Below are 25,884 nucleotides of genomic sequence, written 5' to 3' on the forward strand. Positions count from 1 at the left end.
GGCAGGATTCGAACCAGAGACTGCAGTGGTAGCGCGGTTCCAGACTGAAGCGCCTAGAACCACTCGGACACACCGGCTGTCAAACCGACTCCTTGAGTCGACACTAGGCCTCGCATAGAAGACGTGATGAACGGTATTTGTTTGGGCTGACTCGAGTTACACAGTGGGAAAAACACAACACTGCAAGTAGATTCCAAAACACTAGAGAGATTGCGGCTGGCGACTCTTAGGGCCGACGTCCGTTATACATACGCACACATTGCAGGAAGACACACAAATGCGAGGCAGCCTGTCGCAGCGTTTTATAGAAAGCATCCACTATTCTGGATAGCTTAGCGGAACGCGGTCTTGCTTCAGGACAAGGAATGAGACAAAAAAGCACAGAAACTACAACAGAAACCTAAACTAGAATAGGTCCAGTACATAGAGAGGACGAAGAATATTTAACTGAAACGAATCAAGATAATAAGGGTTGTGTGCCGGTCAGTGGAGTCGCCACACTTAATTCTCGCGGTGAAAACGGCGCGATCTCTGGAAAGCAACCACCGTAATAGCCGCGATTTTTCTAACGAGAAACCGGACGGTCTTAATCCAGTGCTGCTACCGGAGCGGTAGTAGACAACGCCTGCGTCCCCAAAATGGCAACTGCCACCGCCCTAGCAGGTACCTGCGATGCCGAGATCAGCAACGGAACCAGGACGGGCAGAGGCTCGGTGTCCTGTTGGTAGCTCCAGACGCCGCACCGCCAACAAACAGTTCCCGGTAGCAAGACAGACAGGCTGGCAATGGAATTTGTGTATTTTCTGTATGAAACAAATGGAGAACGTACGAATGGTGGGCTCCATGTGGTTCCCTGTCGCAAAACTGGTTGTTGCATATTTGGTAATTAAATGGAAAACGAACAGATTACCTCGCCACTTACATTTGATGGTCCTCCATCTAGACAATCCATCGGTGGGGAAAATTAATCTAAATGAAAAAAAAAATCGATTAAGCTTCGTGAGTTTTTAACTAATGATCCGGCCGGTCTGAGGTTATCATCAGGAAAGCTCGCAATTCTGTGTGCATACCGAATCTGTAGTTGTAACTAAGAAATTAATTTTATTGGGTTCTGTTTCTATGTGACGGGGTGTGGCCCAGACAGCCGTAGCGGCCGCCACGTGAGCTACAACATCTGCGCTTACGGGAAATCTCTGCGTAACAGAACTACGGTCTGCTTCCTGTGGCGCTGCAGACTGTCACCAAACCGCGTGCTAGGCGACTCCGACAGCGCTGGACGTCGGTCTCACCACTGCGGCGAGGCTTCTTCCAGAGAAGAGCCGAAATAATTTGATTCTCGACGAGGAGCCATCACATGTGACCACTGATACACCGTACAATCTCCACATACTACTATTTTTTAAGACTACACTGATAAAGTTTTCTGGCTCAAAATGCATTTTACACTCTTAACAAGAAATTTCAAATCGAGAAAATGCAAAAAATATCTCGCTGATGACTTACAAATCAATCGGTAGTCGATGCGAAAATCTTGCCGAATGTGCTTCAACAGCAGAGAAAGCAACACGTGACATAACAGGTGTAAGCGCTCGCGCCCGCCCGCATACACACACACACACACACACACACAGACACACACACACACACACACACACACACACACACACACACACACACACACACGAGGCTAACTTATCGCCCTCGGAGAAGTATGTGATAACAGTAATCGTACAGATAAGGAGGCGTTCACGACCTCATACCTCCACGGCCAGTTAAAAACAAACGTACATGGAGGAAAGCATGTAATTTAACAAGAGATCTTTTACATTCCTAACCTGAAACCGTACAATATATACAAATATACGGTGTGTGGCGGAGGGTATTTTGTGTATCACTTCGCTTCCACTCTTTCTTGTTCCAGTCGCGAATGGTACGCGGGAAGAACGATTCTTAGTAAGTGTCTGTCAGCGCCGGAATCTCTCTAATTTTATCTTGACAGTGTTTTGGCGACCAGGCAGGTTGGATTCGTTCATCCTACGTACGTACGCTCTCGGAATCTTAACAGCAAGCCACGTCGTGATGCGGAACGTCTCTCCCGCAGCGTCTGACGCATCTCGTTAACTAAATGAATTTGCTCTTCTTGGGTTCTTTTCCATTTCTTCTTTCAGTCCTACCTAAACGGATGCCAGATGGACGAGCAGTACTCACGTGTTGTAAGCCCCCTCCTTTGTGGGCGCAGTATACTCCCTGAAAATGGTCCCAGTGACTCTGTCTGGCGTCTGCAGTTAGTTTTACGTTGTCGTTCGACTTGAAATCGCTCCGCACGCAAAGTACAAGGTATTTAATTTCTGTGAGTGGTTCCAGTGACTGTTCTGTAATCGTACAGTAATGGGTCTCACCGTCTACGGTTTCCTAGCGTTGCCGCTACTTGATGTGCAGCAGCATCATCCATCGAAAAGCCTCGCAAAACTTGGACGTTATCACTTGGATATCACATGAACATTTTCAACAGCGAGGCCTCTGTAACACTCGTTTAGGGTATGCCTCAAGCTACTTCATCTCCGTTAAGAACGAAATGCTATGTTCGAAGAAATTTTCAACCCATTCTCAAAGTTGGTCCACTATTCCATACGCTGGAACGCCTTTTGAAAGCCGAGGGACACGGCATGGACGTTTTGTTTGCTGATGATCAGAATCTATGGAACAAAAGGTAATTGTTCTTCGCAACGTCTTACCTACGTGTGAACCGTGAATTTACTTTCAAAATCTTTTCTTAAAAAATTTACTTTATTTACTGGCGATTCACCCAGAACATTAACACATTTAATCACACTAGGTGAACGTGGAAGTAGTTGCCGGGGAGTAACTGATGAAAATGAAATTACTTTTAACAAACGGGAATTTTATTCATAAAAGCCTTTTCAAAAGCAGATTTAAAATTTATAAGCAGAAAAGCACCGTATAAATTTCAAGGTACAATTTTATTTAGAAGCAGAAAGAACAATGTTGACAGTATGAGCCTTCGGGCTGAGAACCTTGCCGCTCCCTTTCAACACGGCCGTAGTCACGACCGCTCACAACAGCCTCTGAAAGACTACACTGGTGCAAATCTGCAACACACCAGATTACTTTAAACTAAAAATTTTTGCAAACACATTAACTATGCACCTCGTTAAGAGTGATGGAACTGGTACAAACACTCAGACTAAGAAATTATTTGCAACCGAAAGTGCAATTTGTTTTTAAAAGGACTCTTACGCTCGAAGGGTGGCCACTTTATATTATTTAAATAAAACCCACGAAATTCAGACTTACATAAAATGTACAACATGCTCTACATTACACATAAACCGCCGCGCAAGATGACAGGGAAGATAAAAACATATTTCAGGAATTCGTCCTTTACGCCTTAATTCTATAAATTCGTTAACACCGAATCCGGCAAACATGACAGAGGCAGCTATTGACGTATGACAGATTGACAGGGGGATTACTGAACAACCCGAACCGCAGGTTTCTCTAACCCTCCCCAACTCCGCAACGGAAAAACGGACCACCCAATTCACAAATAACCACCTTCCCGCGGGTGGGCAAACGGAGAAGAAAGGTGGGACAACCGCAAAACAAAACGGCTGGTGACCTCACCAAGAAAACAAGTAGAATTTAACAAGTAAATGAAACGACATATCTCCAATCACTTAACTTCTAATAAACTGCGAATTCTGGCCAAGACCTGGCGCTGCACCCCCAAAACGCTCTCCCGAACCGTCCGCTGCCAGCCGCTTCAACGGACGCAGGAAGGCGCGCCGATCTCCCGTCGCACGGCGTCGCAGCTCGCACCGGCCAGCCCGATGTCGTGGTTTCGCTCCTGTTGCTCTCGTGTGAACCGCGAAACCACTACCCCTCTCTATACGGCGCGGCCCACTGCACTCACGTGGCGACCTCACATGCGCCGACGCTCAAGGCGGACACGTCATCTCGTGTCTCAGCGCGCGACCGACCAACCGACCGACCCAACCGCCAATGACCGTTGTCCGAGCAACTAGAGCAGACTGGCGGCCTAACGCGCAGACTCAGATGCAGGAACTCAGCCCCGACCGGGCGACCACTAGCTGAGTTCTGTTACTGGCGGAGTGGCAAGACTCTCATTTTCTGGTTTAAAGTTTGATCCAAACGACAGACATACTCGCACTCCAAGACAGACAGACACTAACTGCAGCACAAATGCGAACGAGAGACAGACCAGCAACTGGTGACGCGAGAGTGACCTGGCCTCATTCCGACAGCCCCCCTGCCGAGGGTTTTTTCCCTTTATTGTTATTTTAACACCTTTCAAAAGGTGGGCTGGCAGCAGCATCCTACGCTGCTCTTCAGCCACAGGTTTGACAATGAAAAATATAAAGAAGACACAGAAAAGACTGAACAAAGTGGCGGGCAAGAAACAGTAGGCACAGAAAACAAAAAACACGAAGCCGTTCACACTCGACGAAAAACACACTAAAAACTGTCGGCACGGCGCACAACCACTGACGACTTGAACGTAGGAGCGTGACGGCGGAGAACACTACCCACAAACACGATGGCACACACACGACAAGCCGATGGCGATTCCCTCCCGAGCTGATAGCGCCCCTTTTATGCAAGTAAACGGGCAACCTTTCCGCTTTCCCACCAGAGGGAGACACCAACGCTGCGATTGCCACAGCGGCGGCACAGCCATAAATGGAGGGCGACTGCTTCACACAATGCGCTGCGGCGCGCTCTTCAAACAACAATTTTATTTTAGCACGGCTCAACGTGATTTAAGTCTTTCCCGGAAGTGTTTCCCCATTCTTAAATATTGAACCTCCACATATACTTTTTTTCAGATTCTCTGAGCAGCATAGTAACTTCTGCACTCTGTTGTGTTCTAGAGTTTCTTTAACTGCAAAGAATGCAACTGTTAGTTGTATGTGATTATCATCTGTGTTCTAATTCACAAGATTGGTTTTAAGCAGCTCTCCACATTCAAATAACATGTGCAAGCCTCTTCACTTCTGCATAAATACTTTAACTTATGTCCATTTGGAGCTGCTTACTGTAGTCGAACCTCGAATCACGCCATTCCTGTACAATTCTTACCCTTAACTCTTCCGTACACTAGCAAAAAGCTGTTCCACGAATCTCAGGATCTGTCATACCTACCTCCCGCTTCTTTTAGTCAGTTAATGCTAAAGATGTATGCGACACGGTTCACGACCTCTTCTATGGTTATCCTAGCCATCCATCTTATGTTCAATATACATTTGTCATGCAGCTTTTCAAAAGTTTCTGTACTCTGTCCGTACTGTTTATTATTCACGTTTGACTTCCACTTCCACTGCAGCCGAAAAGTAACGCAATAAATTTGTTTCTGAGAGCAGGTTGGTTTTATTCTGTTCACGATACCAGTATAGCACTTTATTCCCCACTGTTTTGGCCACAAAGCCCTATTCTTGAACACAGTCTCCGCTCAGTGCGGCGGCCTTACGCCACATTACTGGGAGGCCCTGTATGCTCGCCCACGTGGTATCACTCCACTGGTCGACGTCGGGGCCAACGTCTCGCTGCGTCAATGACCACCCCCCACCACCCCCCAAATCATCCACGAACTGCTTCTCGCTTAGTGCGTCCTTCATTGGGTTCAAACAGATGGAAGTCGGACTTTGCGAAATCCGGGCTGTAGGGCGGGTGAGGAAGAACAGTGCACTGAAGCTCTGTTAACTCCTTCGGGTGCGCAGAGTTGTGTGAGGCCTCCATTTGTCACGGATAGCAGCCCAGAGTGGCCGATCGGTCCTTTTTTTTTTTTGTCACGGACAAGGAGAAGTTCGTTTGCTCCGAACGCGCCGAAGTCGTTTCTTCAATTACCTGAGGGCAGCCCAACACACTTAAGTGTTGGTCGTTGCAGCGTCGGGGAGGATATCAAGCAGAGTACCCCCTTCAGAGTCCCAGAAGGACGTCGCCAGGACTTTACCGGCTAAAGATGCGGGTTTGAACTTTTTCTTCGCACGGGAGGTGGTGTGGCGCCACTTTTTCCCTTTCCGTTTCGAAGCGATGGATCCATGCTTCGTCGACAAAAACTTTTCACGGTATTAGTCTGGTAACGCGGAAGCACTTCCGCACAGACGGTTCTTCGTTGTTCTTGATGTTTTTCTGTTGGGTGAAGAACCCAGCGGGCACACACCTCTGAGTACCCCTGTCTGACTGCGATCAGCCGCTCACCTCCAATGAGAGTGTCCATACGTTCCAGAAGACACAGCTGTGTCCGACGTGTCGTGCGGTAGCGTTCTCGCTTCCCACAACCGGGTTCCCGGGTTCGATTCCCGGCGGGGTCAGGTATTTCCTCTGCCTCGTGATGGCTGGGTGTTGTGTGCTGTCCTTAGGTTAGTTAGGTTTAAGTAGTTCTAAGTTCTAGAGAACTGATGACTATAGATGTTAAGTCCCATAGTGCTCAGAGCCATTTGAACCATTTTTTTGTCCGACGTGCGACCGATCGGCACACGGGAAATGTAACTGGTTTGTGCAAGCTTGCGACAGTGACAGACGCCTCGCCCAACGACTGATCGTGCTTTTGTTCACTACCAGATCTCAGTAGTAAGCGGTCACGAATTGGTGCGATACGCTGGTTTTTCGCCAAAATAATCTCAATGACATCTCTGTGGTTGGAACGCAACTGCGTTACAGACGCCAATTTGAAGGCTACGTCTAGCGCTACCATCTATCGGAACTTCATGAAACTATTAGAGGCGAAGCGCGAAAATTCCACGATCTCTCACAACAAATTCCGCACTTTTTCAACAGACACTGACCCCTCCTCGTACATGTATGAAATGATCTGATCTTCAAAAGTTATTCTGTAGCATTCCCCTGATTAAGCTTTTGTTGTTTCCTTTTTATTCTCTGTACTGTTTATTGCCGACTCTTCACTTGTAAATACTGCAGTCAAATACTTTCAGAAAGTACTTCTCAACGCTAAAATTTATACTTGTTTTAAAACATGATTCTTTTCGGAGAGAGTTTTTTTTGCGCATCAGTTGGTATGTTTATTTTCTCAACACTTCGGCGATCGTCTATTATTTTGCTGCAAAAATAGTGTAGTGGATGTACTAATATCAACACCTCGTTTCGTGGCCAATTCCCTTAGTGTTGCCTACACTCTATTACCCTTGATTTACTTTTTGTTGTGTTCATCATACAAACTCTTTTCTAGACACTGTCCATAAAAGTCATCTGATGTTCCAAGTCCTTTGCTGTCTTTGGCAGGATTTCAACGTCTTCGGCAAATCTCAAAATTTTTATTTCTTCTTCCTGAACTTTCCATTCCCAATTTTGTTCTTTGTTCTTTGTTTCCTTTACTACCTGTTTCGTGTACAGATTGATAACAAGGGGTGCAAACTACAACCGCGTCTCGCTCCCTTCTCAATTACTGCTTCCTTTTCGAGCAGTTCGACTGTTAATGGCTCTAAGTTCGGTTTCTGTACCACTTGAAGATAACCTTTCGCTCCCTGCATCCTGTATAGCTGATAACTTCAGATTTCATAAGAGTATGCTTCAGTTGACGTCGTCAAACGCGTTTTCTAAATGTATAAATGCTACAAACCTGGTTCTGTCTTCCCGTAGATAGGCGTCAGTCAGGAGTTCCGTTCCTAAATAGATAATATTTGTTATGGTTCTGTACGAAGTTTTTAACTCATTTTCTTCATTGGCACATTGTCCTTACAGCCAATCAACGTATCCACGAAGCCTCATGCTCACTGGGTATTTTACTGTACATTTCTGCAAAAAATGAAAATAAGACTAACTAATTAAAACTTGACGCCATTAGAAACAACACGTAAAGTAACAGTGTCATTAGTTTAAGAAAGGGTAAAGAAAGCATTGCATCATACTAAATATCTTCACTTTATGTGAGCAGTATCTCTAGATCTTATATTTACGTGGTTTAACAACAAATTTATTAGCACTCCACTCCCAGGTGGACACCAAGATTGCAGCCGATGTATAAAGGCGAACCTCCACCTTAAGCAAGGCTTATAAAACGTACACAAATACGTCTCCATTGACGAAATTACAGGGAAAAATAGAGTTATTATCTAAGCGCCACCTGCGAGCAGTGGCCGTCCGCGTCCTCTATGCTGGCTAATTTTAAATTCTCGCCGGAGGTCGAACGATACTGTGCATCCTCACTGAAGATTGCGGTCGCGTAGGGAAACACAGCCTCGTGCAGGGTGAACAGGAATAAAACAGCCAAACTGTAGGGACGGATTCCTGACTGTAAATAGAGGAGAAAAAGTCCTACGAGCACGCGTCCGGAAATGGACGGTGCACGTGCAACGACAACTAATCGTCTCGGAACACAGTACGGGGCTGCACAGCACCAACGTCACAACAGAAGTTCAAAGCTGTCTCCGTGGGGTGCAGTGCACGCGTGCACACGTCGCTTCGTGGACTGCCGCACTCTTTCGGACGCTTCCGGACTCTCAGGTGTAGTGAATACGCTGTTGAAGGGTCCGCACAACACTTTTTAAATGCCCCAGAGGTAAAAATCCAGACAGTTGCTGACCCGATGCTGATGAGATGCCTCAACCATCAAGGAGGATTGTCTGTAGCCCACAGCTCACGATTATGTAGATTGGTGATGCCAGTTCGGTAAAGAGGAATGACGACAGAAACATCATAATTATGATGCTCTGGAGCAAAAACCATCTACAACATCCTTGTTGTAGAGGCGAATCCGCTGCTGATAATCCTCGCACTCGTTGCATGTGATAGAGGTAGCAGCGTTTGTCGTGCGGGATACACATGATCGTACTTTGGCTTAGGCCGTGTCGGCGCCGCACTTGTCTGGAACTTATACCAGGGTTCGTCTTCAACATCCTGCAGAACCCGTCCTCCAAATCTGGTGTACGCACAGTCCCTGCTCATTCGTCTTTCTGAAAGGACCCATTACCATAAAAACTCTCACAAGGGGCTTGAAATGTTGTGTAATGTGGTTAGTGTCTGCGGGGGTACTTGTTTTGCTTCACAAGGACCACACGCCACGTCGGCAGAGGAACTTTCATTCGTCAGACCCATCTACCGTGGCGGCGACGCATTTCCGGACTCATGCTCCCAGGACCTTTTTTCGTGCATTTCTAATCAGCTATGCCTCCCTGCAGCTTGTCGGTTTTACTAATGTCCACCCTGTATTAGTTGAAAGAAGCTGCAATGTCTCCACCTCGGCTGTTGCTTACATGCATTTGCTTAATTGACACTCGCACGACTGTCAGTTTCCGGCTTCCAGGCCATTTTCGTATACCTTTGGTGCCAACATGTAATGTTATACGATTATTTAACAGCGAGTAAAAGTGTTCTGAGAACACTCTTAAGTAATCAGCTAGTATTATCACATTTTGGCATCAAGAGCACATGAAAAAGGCCTGTAAGTCTGAAAATGGCCAATTGTCCGAGTTTCACTAAAGTAAATACGTATAAGCAATAGCCGAGATGGAAACTTTACAATGTCTTCCTTGTAAAACAATACGTAGCATTTCATGACTACACTATCAGTGAGTCACAATCGCATTCGTCCTATTCGTACGTACGTGTGAGTGTGAGAATTTGTGGGGATACGAAGTGGAAAGATACCACAGGCTCATCGTCAGTGTGGAGGCGATCTGTAGTATTATGGACGCTGAATAGATTTTCAACTGCCAAGATTCGTAGACGTTACAGTTTTCAGCAATTCTCTATTGCCATCTTCGGATCTGTGATTAAATCCTCTCCCGGCTACAGTAAGTACACAAGGTGTAAAAGGCATTGCGGAAGCTGTCATTTGTATTCAAGTCATTCATGTGAGAAGGTTTCCGACGCGATTATGGCCGCACGATGACAATTAACAGACAAGGCTTTAGTGAATCTCATATTCCGAGACTCACAGTGTCAATAGTGTGCCAGGAATACCACCTTCGGGCATTACCTCTCACCACGGGCAACACAGTAGACGATGACTTGTACTTGGCGACCGAGAGCATCGCCGTCTGCGTAGAGTTGTCAGTGCTAACAGACAAGCAACACTGTGTGAAATAACTGCAGAAATCAATGTGGGACGTACGACGAACGAAACTGTTAGGACAGTGTGGCGAAATTTGGCGTTAGTCGGCTATGGCAGCAGACGACCGATTGGAGTGTCTTTTGCCCTGACAGACGACTTTGCCTGCAGCGCCTCCCCTGGACTCGTGAGCCTATCGACTGGACCGGACTGCGCTCACATGGAATGGACTGGGTCTGCCGGTCCAATTGATATGCTCACTGACTGACAATGGTTATGTTCGGCTAACTGGAGGCCATTTGTAGTCATTCGTGGGCTTCGTGTTCCAAAAGACCGATGCGCCATGTCAACACTTTTGCAACTGTGGATTGTCACAGAAGCAGCATGGCTCAGTACCTCTACAGAGGACTTCAGGCGACCTGCTGAGCGCGTGCTCCGTCGAGTTGCTGCTGTGGATGTCCGACATGATATCAGGACTTAACCCTTCCCTTTTTTCGCCTCAGTCTATATGTGTAATTTATTTTAGTCTGACAACACCATTCTTATGCATAGCTTGCAGATACGAAGATGACAGCAATGTATTTCTGAAATCGATCAATTCAAAATAAATATTTACATAATGTCTTGGCTTGAAGTACTCGTATTTCTTCAGATATTACAAACAGGGACCTGTTGATTCTGATGTGGAATGAGATGGAGTCTCGTTTAAATTTCTCGAGTAATGCGCGGTGCTCAAGTTGAATCTATGGTATAGTGTCTTTGAACCTGCCTCTAGCCAGTAACATGCGCAGTGTGTTTCCGTCTTTTATAGTTTGTCTGTAATAAATAACTGAAATCTGTTCTTTCTTTTTGAACCACCGTATACCTGTGCACGCAAGTAACAGGCCAATTCAAAGTATAATTAGTCACACTCAAGAGAGATCTGAGCTGGTTACTGAGACCCGGTACCCGTACCGATACGAATGCAAATGTTGTGATGTTTACTTTTCTTTTTGTTGGGGCAGGTTCGCGGCCACCAGAGGGTGCCTTCGGGCTCCCAGGAGTTCAAGGAGATGACCAAGAAGGACGCGCTAGTCCACTTCCAGAGCGAGCTGGAGAGGCTGCTGGAAACGGCTCCAGAGGCGCGGCGCTCCAGCTTCCGCAAGCAGTTCGATGGCTTCGAGAAACTGTTCGAGCGTTTCCTCAGCGAGGACGGACCCTCCATAGACTGGGAGAAGATCCAAAAGCTGCCGCAGGACGCTGTAAGTACTCCTCGACCTCTCCCGACAATCTCCCCACAAGTAACGTATTATAAACCACGCCCCCCTCACCCCATCTCCTTCAGACAATTTGCCATTTGCCTGGATCTTAGTAGGAACTTTACAGTTAAATCTAAGTTTATCGATAGTGGAAGAATTACCTCTGTGCAACCTGGCTCTAAGCTGAAGATCCCAAAACGAGCACCAACTGGCAACATCGCGCTGAAACAGTTCCTCTCAAAAGGGCGCAGCCAATATTCCTCGCCTGTCCCAACGCCCGATCCATGTCTATTTACCTCTCAGTTGGCAGGATACTAGCTGTCGGAGTTCCCTGATGCCAATAAAATGTCTCACTTTGCAGGTACGGGACTACAGCACGCTGTCGCAGCCGTCTGCTGACGTCATCCACGAGATGCTGGGCAAGCTGGTGGTGGTGAAGCTGAACGGAGGCCTGGGCACCTCCATGGGCTGCAGGGGGCCCAAGTCCGTCATCGCCGTCCGCAACGACCTCACCTTCCTGGACCTCACCGTCCAGCAGATAGAGGTGAGCCGCAGACTCTGTGTTCTCGTGGGCTCCCAGGGTCTCCGCGTCTCTCTTCACTCCATCCATTCATCGTCGTATTCTGTCACCTGAGAGGTCTACTCACTTGTGGTAGCCTTCACCGTCCTTTCGTCCCTTCTCAGTACAATCCCATCCACTCAGTTGCTCTGCCCTTTATCACGGCGTCTGGATTTCTGTGTTTTTCCTTCTCGAAATTCCATTCTCTGTCACTGATCCAAAGACTTTTCTTAACACCTTGGTTTCGAAGATCAGAATTCTGTACTTCATCTTCTTTCTTGCTTAGCTTCCTGTTTCAGCGCCATACATTAATATAGGTCACACCACTGATACAGTCATTTTCAGAAGGACCTCACACCAAAATCTTAAGTTTTCAATAACTAAGGAAAAGCTTCTGTGATTGATTGTGTAAGTATATGGAATGTAAAAGTGGTTAAAGAACGGAATGAAATCGATATTTTGCGATTACTCAGTTGTTAAGTTTTGCAATCACTTTGAAGAAAAAATCCGAAATCTTGGAATAAGCTTCTTTTGCTAAGGAAGTAATTCGTACAGATAGTTATCTTTTTAGTACTGTTTTAAAATGTTTTCATGTACTCATACATTTTGACAGTATTGTAACGCTAATCAAAGTACATAAAAAATAGTTTGATTGATATTCCTGAGCAGCAGCAGTGTTACGTGTAGGCCATTTTGTCAAATCATGAGAGTAACACCTAAATTCGTGCGGAATATAATCAGGTAAGTGTTGAACTTCGTGCATTTTGTTCCTGCAAGTAGCCACTGGTCCAGTGTGAGTCTTTTTAGAATGAGGACCAACGGACACTTCCTGAAATACAAGATCGAATGTACTCAGCAATCTTCCTACGCATCCAGAAGCCACAACTCCTAAATGTAATTTGCTATGTTCAGAATGCATAAAGCAACATGTATGAAAGCAGACCTTCTGGTGTTTTGGAACATGTCTGCCCGTTCCTATAGCATGTTGGCTATCGCCGAGAGAAATTTTACGTATCTTCAGTTTCTATTAGCTTTATGGTCAACTTACAAGTTTTGAAAGCGCTTGCAATCATTTCATAATACACTATGTGATCAAAACAGTCCGGACACAACCAAAAATATGTTTTTCATATTAGGTGCATTGTGCTGCCACCTACTGCCAGGCCACCTCCTAGCGTGTGTAGTGCCAACAGTAAAATTTGGAGGCGGTGGTGTTATGGCGTGGTCGTGTTTTTCATGGAGGGGGCTTTCAGCCCTTGTTGTTTTGCGTAGCACTATCACAGCACAGACCTACACTGATGTTTTAAGCAGCTTCTTGCTTCCCACTCTTGAAGAGCAATTCGGGGATGGCGATTGCATCTTTCAACACGATCGAGCACCTGTTCATAATGCACGGCCAGTAACGGAGTGGTTACATGACAGTAACATCCGTGTAATGGACTAGCCTGCACAGAGTCCTGACCTTAATCCTACAGAACAGCTTTGGGATGTTTCGGAACGCCGACTTCGTGCCAGACCTCACCGACCGACATCGATACCTCTCTTCAGTGCAACACTGGGCTGGGCTGCCATTCCCCAAGAAACTTTCCAGCAACTGAACGTATGCCTGCGAGAGTGGAAGCTGTCATCAAGGCTAAGGGTGGGCCGACATCATATTGAATTCCAGCATTACCGATGGAGAGCGCCAGGAACTCGCAAGTGATTTTCAGCCAGTTGTCGGGAATATCTTTGATCACATAGTGTATTATTTCACCATACACATGCTATCAGCTCTTCTGGTTACCCGTTTCCTGTCATATACATTACACGAATGTCTAGTACTAAGAAAAAATGTTCCTTTGCAAAAGTTACATTACGCCAATGTCTAGGACTAAGAAAAAACTTTCCATCCCGCCAAAATGTTTATCGTCCGCAGAAGATGCACACATTCGAGTTACATAGTAATTCTTATTTTGCCCAACGAATCACACGGAAAACAAACATAGCTTTCTGACATTTTCTGGTACATATTCTCTTACATTATAGTAGGAATTAGAACACTTCATTTTCTCCTTTCCTCTCAGTTCCTTCATGATATACATGTCTTACACACTCATTGTTGTTCGTGTTACGGAAAACAATACATCTATGCGTACTTGCCAAACATAAAATACATGCTGTACAGGCAGTTCTGGCAGTGGCAAGTTTTGCATGAAGTCAAAACAAATAGTGTGTAGTGACTCACTATGTTCGCATCGTTCCTCACTGCCTTTCGTGCTCTTGGAGAACTTACCGCATCAGTGTTTGAGTAGAAGAAGCTGCGCTGCAGATACCCTGTTAGCAGTACCGTTCGACACAGGACTCCTGGGTATCGTTTTCTCATCGGTAGTTCTTGCTTACGACTTGAAGTGCCTGGTCTTCTTAAATTTCGTACCTTGAGTCGCCAGTAATTCCTTCACTTCCTCGCCATTGTTTCTTGTCACAAACACACATTCTGTCTTATCTTGGTCCATTCTCTGACCCACTCCCTGTGTCCCCTCTATTAGCAGTTCATTTTTCTTATCATTTTGTCTTCCTCCTCCAATTCAACGACAATATCATCGGTATACGCTAACAAGTTGCATTTACACCTTTTCGAATCGATGACTGTCTTTTTAGGTTCCCCTAACCAATACCGAGTAACGAAGTATCCCTGTTTGCAAACTGTCCCCACTCTAAAACATTCTGAATACACTCTACATATTACTTTATTTTAACTGAGTTTGAATGCCTGTGTGCTCAGCGACCGTTGAATGTTCAAACTGTAGGAAGAACAGGAAGGAGTCAGTCACAAAATCAGTAATTTACTGCAGATGGCGACTTGGACTATGGCAGAGTCATCACGCTAAAACACAAAACAGGTGGAATAAAGAGTTACAGGATACCGTAAAAGTGGGAATATAGCAACAACATAACATTACCAAAGAGTCATACAAGGTGTAACAAAAATGTACAAACACACATTCCTCACACGTATACGAAGAAATTATGTTACATCAACATGGGTTTGAAACGCTTTGATTCGACGTTACAATTCATTGGTCTCCAAGTCATTAATCACTAGAATCACACATGAACAGAACGCACCAGCACGCCACAGCAACTCTATCCCACAGGAGATGTTCAGTACGCCCCCCGTGGGCATTGATTCCTGCATCAACCCACCGTTGTCGCGAATCTCGGATGCGCTGATGTATCCCTAGAGTATTGCATACGATTTCGTAGCCTTCCACAGTATGGGAACGGAGCCTCTGACCATCTTCACTGCGATTCCTTACACAATAGCTTTCAGATGCCCACACAAATAAGAGTCCAGTGGGCTTAGGTCCGGTGGAGGCCAGACAATCGATCCATCTGTACCTATCCATCTGTCACCGAATCTGTTAATTAGAAGCCGACGGATATTAACACGGAAATGAGTTGCACCATCGTGCATGAAGTACACGTTTTGACACACAACTAAAGCGACATGTGTCAACTGATTAGGTAGAACATTCTCTACAAAATTATGATAACTTTTCCCGTTGATTGCGAGCCGAGTCTGTCATTAACTCTACGTAATAATCCGTGTGCTTTCAACGGTCGTACTGATTGGTCGAACAGTTGGTATTGCCGGCCACAGTGGCCGAGCGGTTCTAGGCGCTTCAGTCTGGAATTGCGCGACCTCTACGGTCGCATGTTCCAATCCTCCCCCGGGCATGGATGTGTATGATATCCTTAGGTTACTTAGATTTAAGTAGCTCTAAGTTATAGGGGACTGATGACCTAAGATGTTAAGTCGCATAGTGCTCAGAGCCATTTTTGACATGATATTCATAAATTTATGTAACATACTTAAGTCTATAGTCCATTGGCCGTGTAATAAATGTAAGCTTCTAAACCACTGTAGTGAAAGGATACAGCTGTTTATGTCACTCACTCATCAAAACTTGTAGGGTACTTCCAGTGGCCTACAATTATGAAATTTGGCAAGAAGCAAGGCTTCGCAGTACAAGTACAATAAAAAAATCAGATAATTGTTATTGTGTAATTATATCGCACGAAAAAATATTTCTTTCTTCATTTGTTATCCGACTTCAAATTTAAAATCAATACATTGTCGGAAGTCGAGGGATTGCCGGGATCGATCTCTTGGCGTTATGAGAGTCGATAACAGGTAAAAATCGTCGAGAGTCTCGGCTGCCGGGATGGATGAAATACTGGGTGATATTTTTCCACCGTGTACAAATTCTCGGTTCTAGGCGCTTCAGTCCGGAACCGCGCGACTGCTACGGTCGCAGGTTCGAATCCTGCCTCGGGCATGGATGTGTGTTATGTCCTTAGATTTATGTAGTTCTAAGTTCTACGGGACTGGTGACCTCAGACGTTGAGTCCCATAGTGCTCAGAGCCATTTGAACCATTTGTACAAACTCTAGGGATTGATCGATGTGAGGTGTAATGAACTTGTGTCCGGAAATGCATGGTTTCCATGCTGAAGACCATCTATTGAATCATACGTTGTTACAGAAACTGCGGTCTAATATGCGCTGTACCATGCGGCCACAGTTACGCGTGGTTTCCTCGTAGAGGGTGGTACTGTTCCTCACACATCATGCCGTGGCGCCCTCTCCTGCCATACAAATTGGTAACGTTGTGTCCGATTCACTTCTCGTGCTGACTCACCTTGTAGTGGATGTGATACAGCGTTGTACACAATGGTCCCATATTCGAATCGAGAGCTTGCCGAAATAGTGTTTGCTTACGGAAAGGCAAATGGCAGTGGGCAGCAAGGTTGGATCAGGAGACCAATCCCCGCCGACAGCGGCCGCAGCATTCACTGTTTGCAACAGTGTTTCGCCGTTTGTCTGAGACAGGGTCGTTTCAGGAAGCAGGAAATCATGATGGACGCATCCGAAGTGTTCAGACAGCAGACTTTGAGGAAAATGTGATTAACACCGTGGAAGGTGGCTGCAGTGTCAGTACCAGCCAGTTGGCCCGCCAGTACAGGGTAAGCCAGACGAACCGTTTGAAGCATTCTCGAAGGCAATGGTTACTGCCCGTATCTCTTACGGCTTACTAGCGACAGACTTTCCACAATGGGAGCAGTTTTGTCACTGGTTTCTTCACCAGACAACCACGATTCCGGGATTTGTGACTTGCATCTTACTCACAGACGAGACCAAGTTTACTCGGAGTGGTACCATTAACATCGGTAAGAGTCGTCTGTGGGATACCATGCAGAACCCCCACGGTGTGGTGAATCATCAGCATCGGTGCAGCCGGAATGTGTGGGCCGGGTAATTAGCGGCAGTATTTTGGAACCTGTTTCTTGCGGGCGACTTTTCCTCTCCTGCTGGAAGAAGTGTCGTTGATGATTCGAATGGTGATGAGGCTACTACATGACGGTGCACCAGCCCAGCCCACTTCGCCTTTAAGGCCCGGACGCATCTCAGCCGTGTCTTTCCTGGTCCATGAATCGTATGAGGAGGTCCAGTTGCGTGGCCTGCCCGCTCACCGGATCTCAACCCGTGCGTATACGTATGCATCGAGGCTCATGGACACCATTTTCAGCACACACTGTAACTGCGGCTGCATAGTTCAGGGCGTATTAGACAACGGCCTCTGTAACAAACTATGATTGAATAAATGGTCTGTAGCATGGAAACCATGCGTTTCCGGACATAAGTTCATTAGACTTCTGGTGTTCCGTATCCTGTCATCTATCAACCCCTAGAGTTTGTACAACGTGAAAAAAAATCTGCCTGCATAAATAATTAAGATTTTACGAAACCCACAGTGCGCGAGTTCTACTCCCACCTGGCCAATGTTTTACATCGTTTGTATACTGACGCTGTTTTTTAGTTCGCTGGGCACGAGCTGTGAGTGGCCTCTTGTCTTCGCAGCACCTCAACAAGAGGTACAAGGCGAACGTGCCGCTGGTGCTGATGGATTCGTTCAACACGGACGAGGACACGCAGAAGGTGATCCGCAAGTACCGGGGCCTGCAGGTCGAGATCCACACGTTCAACCAGAGCTGCTACCCGCGCGTCAACCGCGAGTCGCTGCTGCCCATCGCCAAGACGTGCGACGTGGACGCCGACATCGAAGCGTAAGCTCCGCCACTCGCCGCTACCCGCTCGCCGTGTGGGACCAGTTGCTGCCCGCTATCTAACTCCGTTTCCTCCGTTGCAGGTGGTATCCGCCCGGTCACGGAGATTTCTACGAAAGCTTCCAGAGTTCTGGTCTCCTGCGGAAATTCATCGACCAGGTACCGTGCTCTGTGTCTGTCCAAAATATAATTTAAGCATTTCAACAACACATAAATCGCACAGTGAATTTTCACACTACAGCTGACTGTGTGCTGATCTCAGACTTTTATGGAGGAATAAAACTCTGTTTGGGACGCGAAGATAGGACTAGTCGGCAAGTTCTCTGCTATTTGAGCTGCGCAACTCACGACATATAGGAGCGGCGCTCAGTAAGTAGTACAAGACTTTTTTTCCGAAAGAAGGTTGGTTTCATTCGGGATTCCAATACAGCCCCGCTCTTTTAGGCCGCAAAACCGTATTTTTCAACATAGTCTCCGTTCAAAGCGACGACCTTACTCAACCTTACTCGACGAGCCTTTATTCCCACATAGTAACACTCCACTGGTCGACGTCGGAGCCAGCATCTTGCTGCGTCAGTACCTCCCCATCACAGCAGGTACTGCTTGCCGCGGAGTGCATCGTTAATATAGCCGGGACGTGCGAGATCCGGGCTGTAGGGTGGATGAGGAAGAAAAGTCCAATCAAGATTTTGGTGCTTCTCTCGGAAGCGCAGAACTGCGAACAGAGACGGGCAATTGAAGGGCCAGGTGCCTGTGGTCTGCCCATCACCTCAAATGATGGCGTCCGCACGTTCCAACACTGCAGGAGTCACAGCTGTGTGCGACCTCGTTGTGATGATGACACACGACTCGCCGTACGACTCACCGTGCTTTTGTTCGCTGCCAGGTCTCCGTAGACACACGGCAAGCGGTATGAATATCTGCGATGCTCTGGTTTTCCGCAAAAAGATACGCAGTGGCGGCTCTCTGTTAGGAACGCACCTCTGCTGCAGGCGCCGTTTTGATGGCTACGCATAGCGCCGCCATCTGTCGGAGCTTCATGAAAACGTAGAGGCTGAGACAGGAGTATTCCACGACGTCCCGTAACAAATTCCTCATTCTTCCGGGCGAAACTGGCCGACGAAAAATGTGTTGCATCGCTTACTGAACGACCGTCGTATTCTCCACGTAAAGCTGTGGGATCGAATCGTCTCTCGTGGTTCGGTAGCTTCTGGTACAGCACTTGCCCGCGAAAGGCAAAGGTCCCACCTTCGCATCCACTCCGCACACAGTTATAACCTCCCAGGAAAGTTTCAACAGATAATTCGTTTAATAATCATGTTACAACCGCTTTGTCCACAGCTATTCACAACACAGTACAACACCCATTCATGAGTTTATTTATGAAGGACAAAATCATGCTTATGTCCACTACTCAGGTTTTGAAAGTAACGAATCCTTAGTACAGCAACAGTTATACATGTACATGGATACTCTCAAAATCACATTTAAATGGCTGGCAGAGTGCAGTTCTTATGAAAGTTCGCCGGGTACCATGCTAGTGCTGTCTTCGAGGATAGCGGGTGCCGGCGATTTATCACTGTAGACACTTTAGGGAAACCCAAAAGAAAAAAATTAGGGATCGACAGATTCGACTATCTCGGCATGAGAATGACCCGACCAGGAAACATCTTTTGAACATGGGCACTAGCAGTCGTGTCTTCTTTATTTTCAAAAACAAACGGGCCCAACGCACGAAACGACATTATCGCACACCACATTGTAACACTTTGCTCGTGGAGGGGCCTTCTGTCGATGATTTCTAGCTCTTCTGCGGCCCAAATACGGCAGTTCTGTTTATTGATAAAGCCACTGACATCAAAATGAATTTCTTGCGGAAATATTTGTTGGGAAATCTCAATTTTTAGGGATATATGTACGCAAGTCAGCCGTTAAAATTCTGTGTACAGAGGATTTGGGTGTGCCGAGTTCTTGGGACAGACCACGAAGTCTCTGATGTGTTAGCGTTCTGGATATTCGCACCGTCCCGCAAGGATTGTGAACGTTGGCAGCTGAGTCTGTTGGCAACATTACCAATGCCGTGGAGTTGATACACGCAGCTTTCTGTGGCGTGTTTTTATGATGCAGCACAAACGTTAAATTTTCTGTTGTATGCCAGTTTGGCTTGTACAACGCTTAGTGCACGCCTGAAGTGGGCTATTGTTGAATTCCAGCAACACGTTCTTTATTACTTCACAGTAACAAGCTGCAAAATCTTCTAGTGGGGCAGGCGATTACAAACACGCGGACGGTCTCACTTCATCCGGAGTCGAGACGTAATAATTCTTTTTATTGCTGTCTTCACTCTTTCCTTTCCTTCTGCTACCCTTCTTGATCCCCACGTAACCAATACATCCAATTGTTTCTGTAAACCAAGTATTTACGCTTCCAAGGCATGTGTATCCAAAGGAAATACGTAAAATGCTTCCTCAGTTGCGAATAGAAGCAACCACAGCTGTATAAGGGAAACACGACAGTGAAAGTTTGTGCCCGACCGGAGCTGGAAGCCCGCTTTGTCGCCTTGTGCGGGCAGCCGCCTTGACCGCCTCGGCCACCCGTGCACGACTCACGGCCAGGCGCGCACCTCCTCCTGCGTCACAGCGTGCACTCGCACACACACTGTGTCACTCATACACACGGCAGGGCGTTTTAGTGCGTCGCCACCTGTTATCGCCAGATAAATACACCACTGCGGTGCCTATGATAAGAAGGAGGGTGAATTGTGCCTTCGGACACGCACACTATTTTTCAGTGTCTTCCGTCCCTTATACAGCTGGCGGTAGTTCGTATTCACAACTGCGAATTCATTTTATATACTTCTGTCAGTTATTACATTTCGTCATTGTGAATTGCTAAGAGCGTCATAGAGACGACTACTAATGGACATAATCTTGTGCGCTACTCGACTGTATTAATGCGACACACGCACATGATAACGTTATATGTCTGTACTGGCTAGTTTGTGACGTGAAACTCGAGGTTTGTGATAAATGGTAATAACGCGGATAGCAAATATGTTGCAGCCTGTTTGGGCTATGTCTTGGGACATGTTTTCGTTCTTAAAACATGTTTGTAGCAGTCCTCTTCAGGGCAACTAAACATATAACTAATAACCTTATACATACCACCTTATTTACGCTACTGGCCATTAAGATTGCTTCTCCACGAAGATGACGTGCTACAGACGCGAAATTTAACCGACAAGAAGAAGATACTGTGATATGCTTTTCAGAGCATTCACATAAGGTTGCCACCTACAACGTGCTAACATGAGGAAAGTTTCCAACCGATTTCTCAGACACAAACAGCAGTTGACCGGCGTTGCCTGGTGAAACGTTGCTGTCATGCGTCGTGAAAGGAGGAGAAATGCGTACCATCACGTTTCCGACTTTGATAAATGTCGGATTGCAGCCTATCGCGATTGCGGTTTATTGTATCGAGATATTGCTGCCCACGTTGGTCGAGTTCCAATGACTGTTAGCAGAATATCGAATCAGTGGTTTCACTAGGGTAATATGGAACGCCGTGCTGGATCCCAATAGCCTCGTATCACTAGCAGTCGAGATGATAGGCATCTTATCCGCATGGCTGTAACGGATCGTGCAGCCACGTCTCGAACCATGATTCAACAGATGGGGTCGTTTGCAAGACAACCACCATCTGCACAAACAGTTCGACAACGTTCGCAGCAGCATAGACTATCAGCTTGGAGACCGTGGCTGCGGTTACCCTTGACGCTACATCACAGACAGGAGCGCCTGCGATGGTGTATTCAACGACAAACCTAGGTGCACGAATGGCAAAACTTCATTTTTTCGGAAGAATCCAGGTTCCGTTTACAGCATCATGATGGTCGCATCCGTGTTTGGCGCTATCACGGTGAACGTACATTGGAAGCGTGTATTCGTCATCGCCATGATGGCGTATCAGCTGGCGTGATGGTATGGGGTGCCATTGGTTACACGTCTCGGTCACCTCTTGTTCGCATTGACGGCGCTTTGAACAGTGGACGTTACATTTCAGATGTGTTACGACCCGTGGCTCTACCATTCATTCGATCCCTGCGAAACCCTACTTTTCAGCAGGATAATGCACGACCGCAGGTCCTGTACGGATCTTTGTGGATACAGAAAATGTTCGACTGCTGCCCTGGCCAGCACATTCTCCAGATCTCTCACCAGTTGAAAACGTCTGTTCAACGGTGGCCGAACAACTGGCTCGTTACTATACGCCAGTCACTACTCTTGATGAACTATGGTATCGTGTTGAAGTTGCATGGGCAGCTGTACCTGTACACGCAATCCAAGCTCTGTTTGACTCAATGCCCAGGAGTATTAAGGCCGTTAGTACGGCCAGAAGTGGTTGTTCTGGGTACTGATTTATCAGGATCTTTGCACCCAAATTGGGTGAAAATGGAATCACATGTCAGTTCTAGTATAATATATTTGTCCAATGAATACCCGTGTACCATCTGCATTTCTTCTTGGTGCAGCAATTTTAATGGCCAGTAGTGTAGGTTGCCGGGTGACGACCGAGTCAGTCGTAGTAAAGTTTTGGGTGGCTGCAGGGTAGGCCGTCACCTGTGTTGCTAAGCAGTAGACTGCCGGCAGCTCGTAGCCAGGGCAGTGTTTCCCTGCCGCAGTACGTCGATACCGGGCGAAAGTCCTGCTGTGCTCGTTTGCTCTCACGTTGCCCAACCCGCGTCTCGTGGAGCTGCTGGCTGGCGAACACGAGCGGGAGCGGCACCACGGACTGGGATCACCGGCAGGCAAGCCTTCTGCAACTTGTAGCCACCCTACCCGTTCGTACTGTCAGGGTGTTCAATCATTCCGGTGGCGTCTCTTTTTTAATTGAAGAAAATAGATACCAACAGCCATAATTTTATTTAATAATATTATTTAGCTACCAGTTTCGGAGGCTCATTGGCACCATCTTTAGGCCCCTATACACACAGCTACTACAGAGACCATCGTATCCAACTGGTTTCTATAGATTTCTTCTAGGTGCAAGTTGACCTTTCATACCTCTAACGAAAAATTGTTAAATAAAATTACGGCTGCTTGCATCTACACTCCTGAAAATGGAAAAAAGAACACATTGACACCGGTGTGTCAGACCCACCATACTTGCTCCGGACACTGCGAGAGGGCTGCACAAGCAATGATCACACGCACGGCACAGCGGACACACCAGGAACCGCGGTGTTGGCCGTCGAATGGCGCTAGCTGCGCAGCATTTGTGCACCGCCGACGTCAGTGTCAGCCAGTTTGCCGTGGCATACGGAGCTCCATCGCAGTCTTCAACACTGGTAGCATGCCGTGACAGCGCGGACGTGAACCGTATGTGCAGCTGACGGACTTTGAGCGAGGGCGTCTAGTGGGCATGCGGGAGGCCGGATGGACGTACCGCCGAATTGCTCAACACGTGGGGCGTGAGGTCTCCACAGTACATCGATGTTGTCGCCAGTGGTCGGCGGAAGGTGCACGTGCCCGTCGATCTGGGACCGGACCGCAGCGACGCACGGATGCACGCCAAGACCGTAGGACCTTACGCAGTGCCGTAGGGGACCGCACCGCCACTTCCCAGCAAATTAGGGACACTGTTGCTCCTGGAGTATCGGCGAGGACCATTCGCAACCGTCTCCATAAAGCTGGGCTACGGTCCCGCACACCGTTAGGCCGTCTTCCGCTCACGCCCCAACATCGTGCAGCCCGCCTCCAGTGGTGTCGCGACAGGCGTGAATGGAGGGACGAATGGAGACGTGTCGTCTTCAGCGATGAGAGTCGCTTCTGCCTTGGTGCCAATGATGGTCGTATGCGTGTTTGGCGCCGTGCAGGTGAGCGCCACAATCAGGACTGCATACGACCGAGCCACACAGGGCCAACACTCGGCATCATGGTGTGGGGAGCGATCTCCTACACTGGCCGTACACCTCTGGTGATCGTCGAGGGGACACTGAATAGTGCACGGTACATCCAAACCGTCATCGAACCCATCGTTCTACCATTCCTAGACCGGCAAGGGAACTTTCTGTTCCAACAGGACAATGCACGTCCGTATGTATCCCGTGCCACTCAACGTGCTCTAGAAGGTGTAAGTCAACTACCCTGGCCAGCAAGATCTCCGGATCTGTCCCCCATTGAGGATGTTTGGGACTGGGTGAAGCGTCGTCTCACGCGGTCTGCACGTCCAGCACGAACGCTGGTCCAACTGAGGCGCCAGGTGGAAATGGCATGGCAAGCCGTTCCACAGGACTACATCGAGCATCTCTACGATCGTCTCCATGGGAGAATAGCAGCCTGCATTGCTGCGAAAGGTGGATATACACTGTACTAGTGCCGACATTGTGTATGCTATGTTGCCTGTGTCTATGTGCCTGTGGTTCTGTCAGTGTGATCATGTGATGTATCTGACCCCAGGAATGTGTCAATAAAGTTTCCCCTTCCTGGGACAATGAATTCACGGTGTTCTTATCTCAATTTCCAGGAGTGTATTTTCTTCCAGTCTCCGAACAGTCGCAGTTCCAATCCACTTGCAAAAGTGGAGTTACACTACCGCTGCATCCAAAGACGTTCAGCAGGCTCACACACTTCTGGAAAACTGCTGGATCGGCAGCATCCCTGACGGTGTTTGGCTACTGCCGATTTCCTGAGCTGCTACAGTCATACGTAGTGCTCTGATACTGGAATGCTAATGTGTTGAGGCCGACGAAGCTTTCTGTAGATGCTCTCTGCTCTCAAGGCGTTTACCAGTTTCGACCTGAGCGCGGCCAAGTCCGTGGTGGCGAAACCGCAAAACTGTTTAGCGTACGTGAGTCAGACCCGTCTGGGCCAACACAGCAAATCAGCTGCGCCCGAACACCGGCTGATACGCGGCTGAATTTGAGAGGAATCACTGTGCTAGCTCGGTAGCCGTGGATACAACTGTGGAAAAAAGTGGGCTACGAAGTAATTAAACGTTCCAACAGCATGAACAGGGAAGATGGTTACAAGTTACGTATGGCACGGCTGCCAGCGATCCCAGTCCGGTTGGTAGCACGTGTTCGCCAACCAGCACGTCCAAGTGGCCCAGGGCCAAGAGTATAAACAAGCAGCCGCAAGAGAACCACCGTGCAGCACCGACGTCTCACTGTAGGGAAACATTACCCATAAGTATAAGCTATTGCCTACCAGTTACCTGTCACAGGGACGTAGGCGATAGACTACTACCGTACCGCCTGTCATCAACAGCAATCTTTACTATGAACCGGCCAAGACATACCAGATGGTGATGTCGGTGGCCACTTGACAACAGAAATAAGGCAGTATATAGGAGAAGTGTTTTGTACTACTTTGTAGATTACGCTAAAGAGAAGTGGGCTATAGAGTAATGCAACAGCTGTGGTTGATGAGAAGCTAGACAGGAGAGGAAATGATTAGCAAACACGTAAATACAGTAAACATAAGTTTTACTTAATGTGTACTTTTCTTCAAGCGTTGCGAAGAAAGCACAAACAGTAACGTAGTCCACCTATCGCAGAGAGCGTCGCGCCAGTGTGAGGCTCCTGCGTGAGCGAACAGTCGAAAGCTGACTAAGAGTAAGGACTGTCGAAGACCGTGGCTGAGCTGTGAAGCTGCAGCCGGCGTGCAGCAGCAAACATCGCCCGTAGGTGGAGCTGCTGAAGGCACGCGCGTCGGGAGTGCATCATTGGGTCCTTAGGGTCCCCACGAGACTGCTGTCAGCGTTCATTGGAAACGACACTTCCGTTCCTAGCTGTGAGACGTCGTTGAGGGTGGTATCAGTCTGTGATGCCACCAAAAGATCTTCACAAGAAACCAGCAGTTAGTCGCCCTGCAGATGACCGCCTTAAAGGCGGTCGAAACGTCGGAATGTTCTTTGTGTCGCAGATTAGAT

General features: G+C 47.4%; 1 protein-coding gene across 1 annotated transcript in view; it reads left to right on the forward strand.

Moving 5' to 3' along the window:
• Window positions 1-25,884, forward strand: part of LOC126291591 (UTP--glucose-1-phosphate uridylyltransferase-like) — an 84,404-nt gene that overhangs the window by 18,679 nt on the left and 39,841 nt on the right. Inside the window, exons 2-5 of the mRNA XM_049985128.1 lie at window positions 11,053-11,289; window positions 11,648-11,830; window positions 17,747-17,952; window positions 18,036-18,111. Of these exons, the coding sequence (XP_049841085.1) occupies window positions 11,053-11,289; window positions 11,648-11,830; window positions 17,747-17,952; window positions 18,036-18,111 (702 nt within the window). The remainder of the gene's footprint in view (window positions 1-11,052; window positions 11,290-11,647; window positions 11,831-17,746; window positions 17,953-18,035; window positions 18,112-25,884) is intronic.

This window comes from Schistocerca gregaria, chromosome 9, assembly GCF_023897955.1.
Source record: "Schistocerca gregaria isolate iqSchGreg1 chromosome 9, iqSchGreg1.2, whole genome shotgun sequence".
Taxonomy (NCBI): Eukaryota; Metazoa; Arthropoda; class Insecta; order Orthoptera; family Acrididae; genus Schistocerca; species Schistocerca gregaria.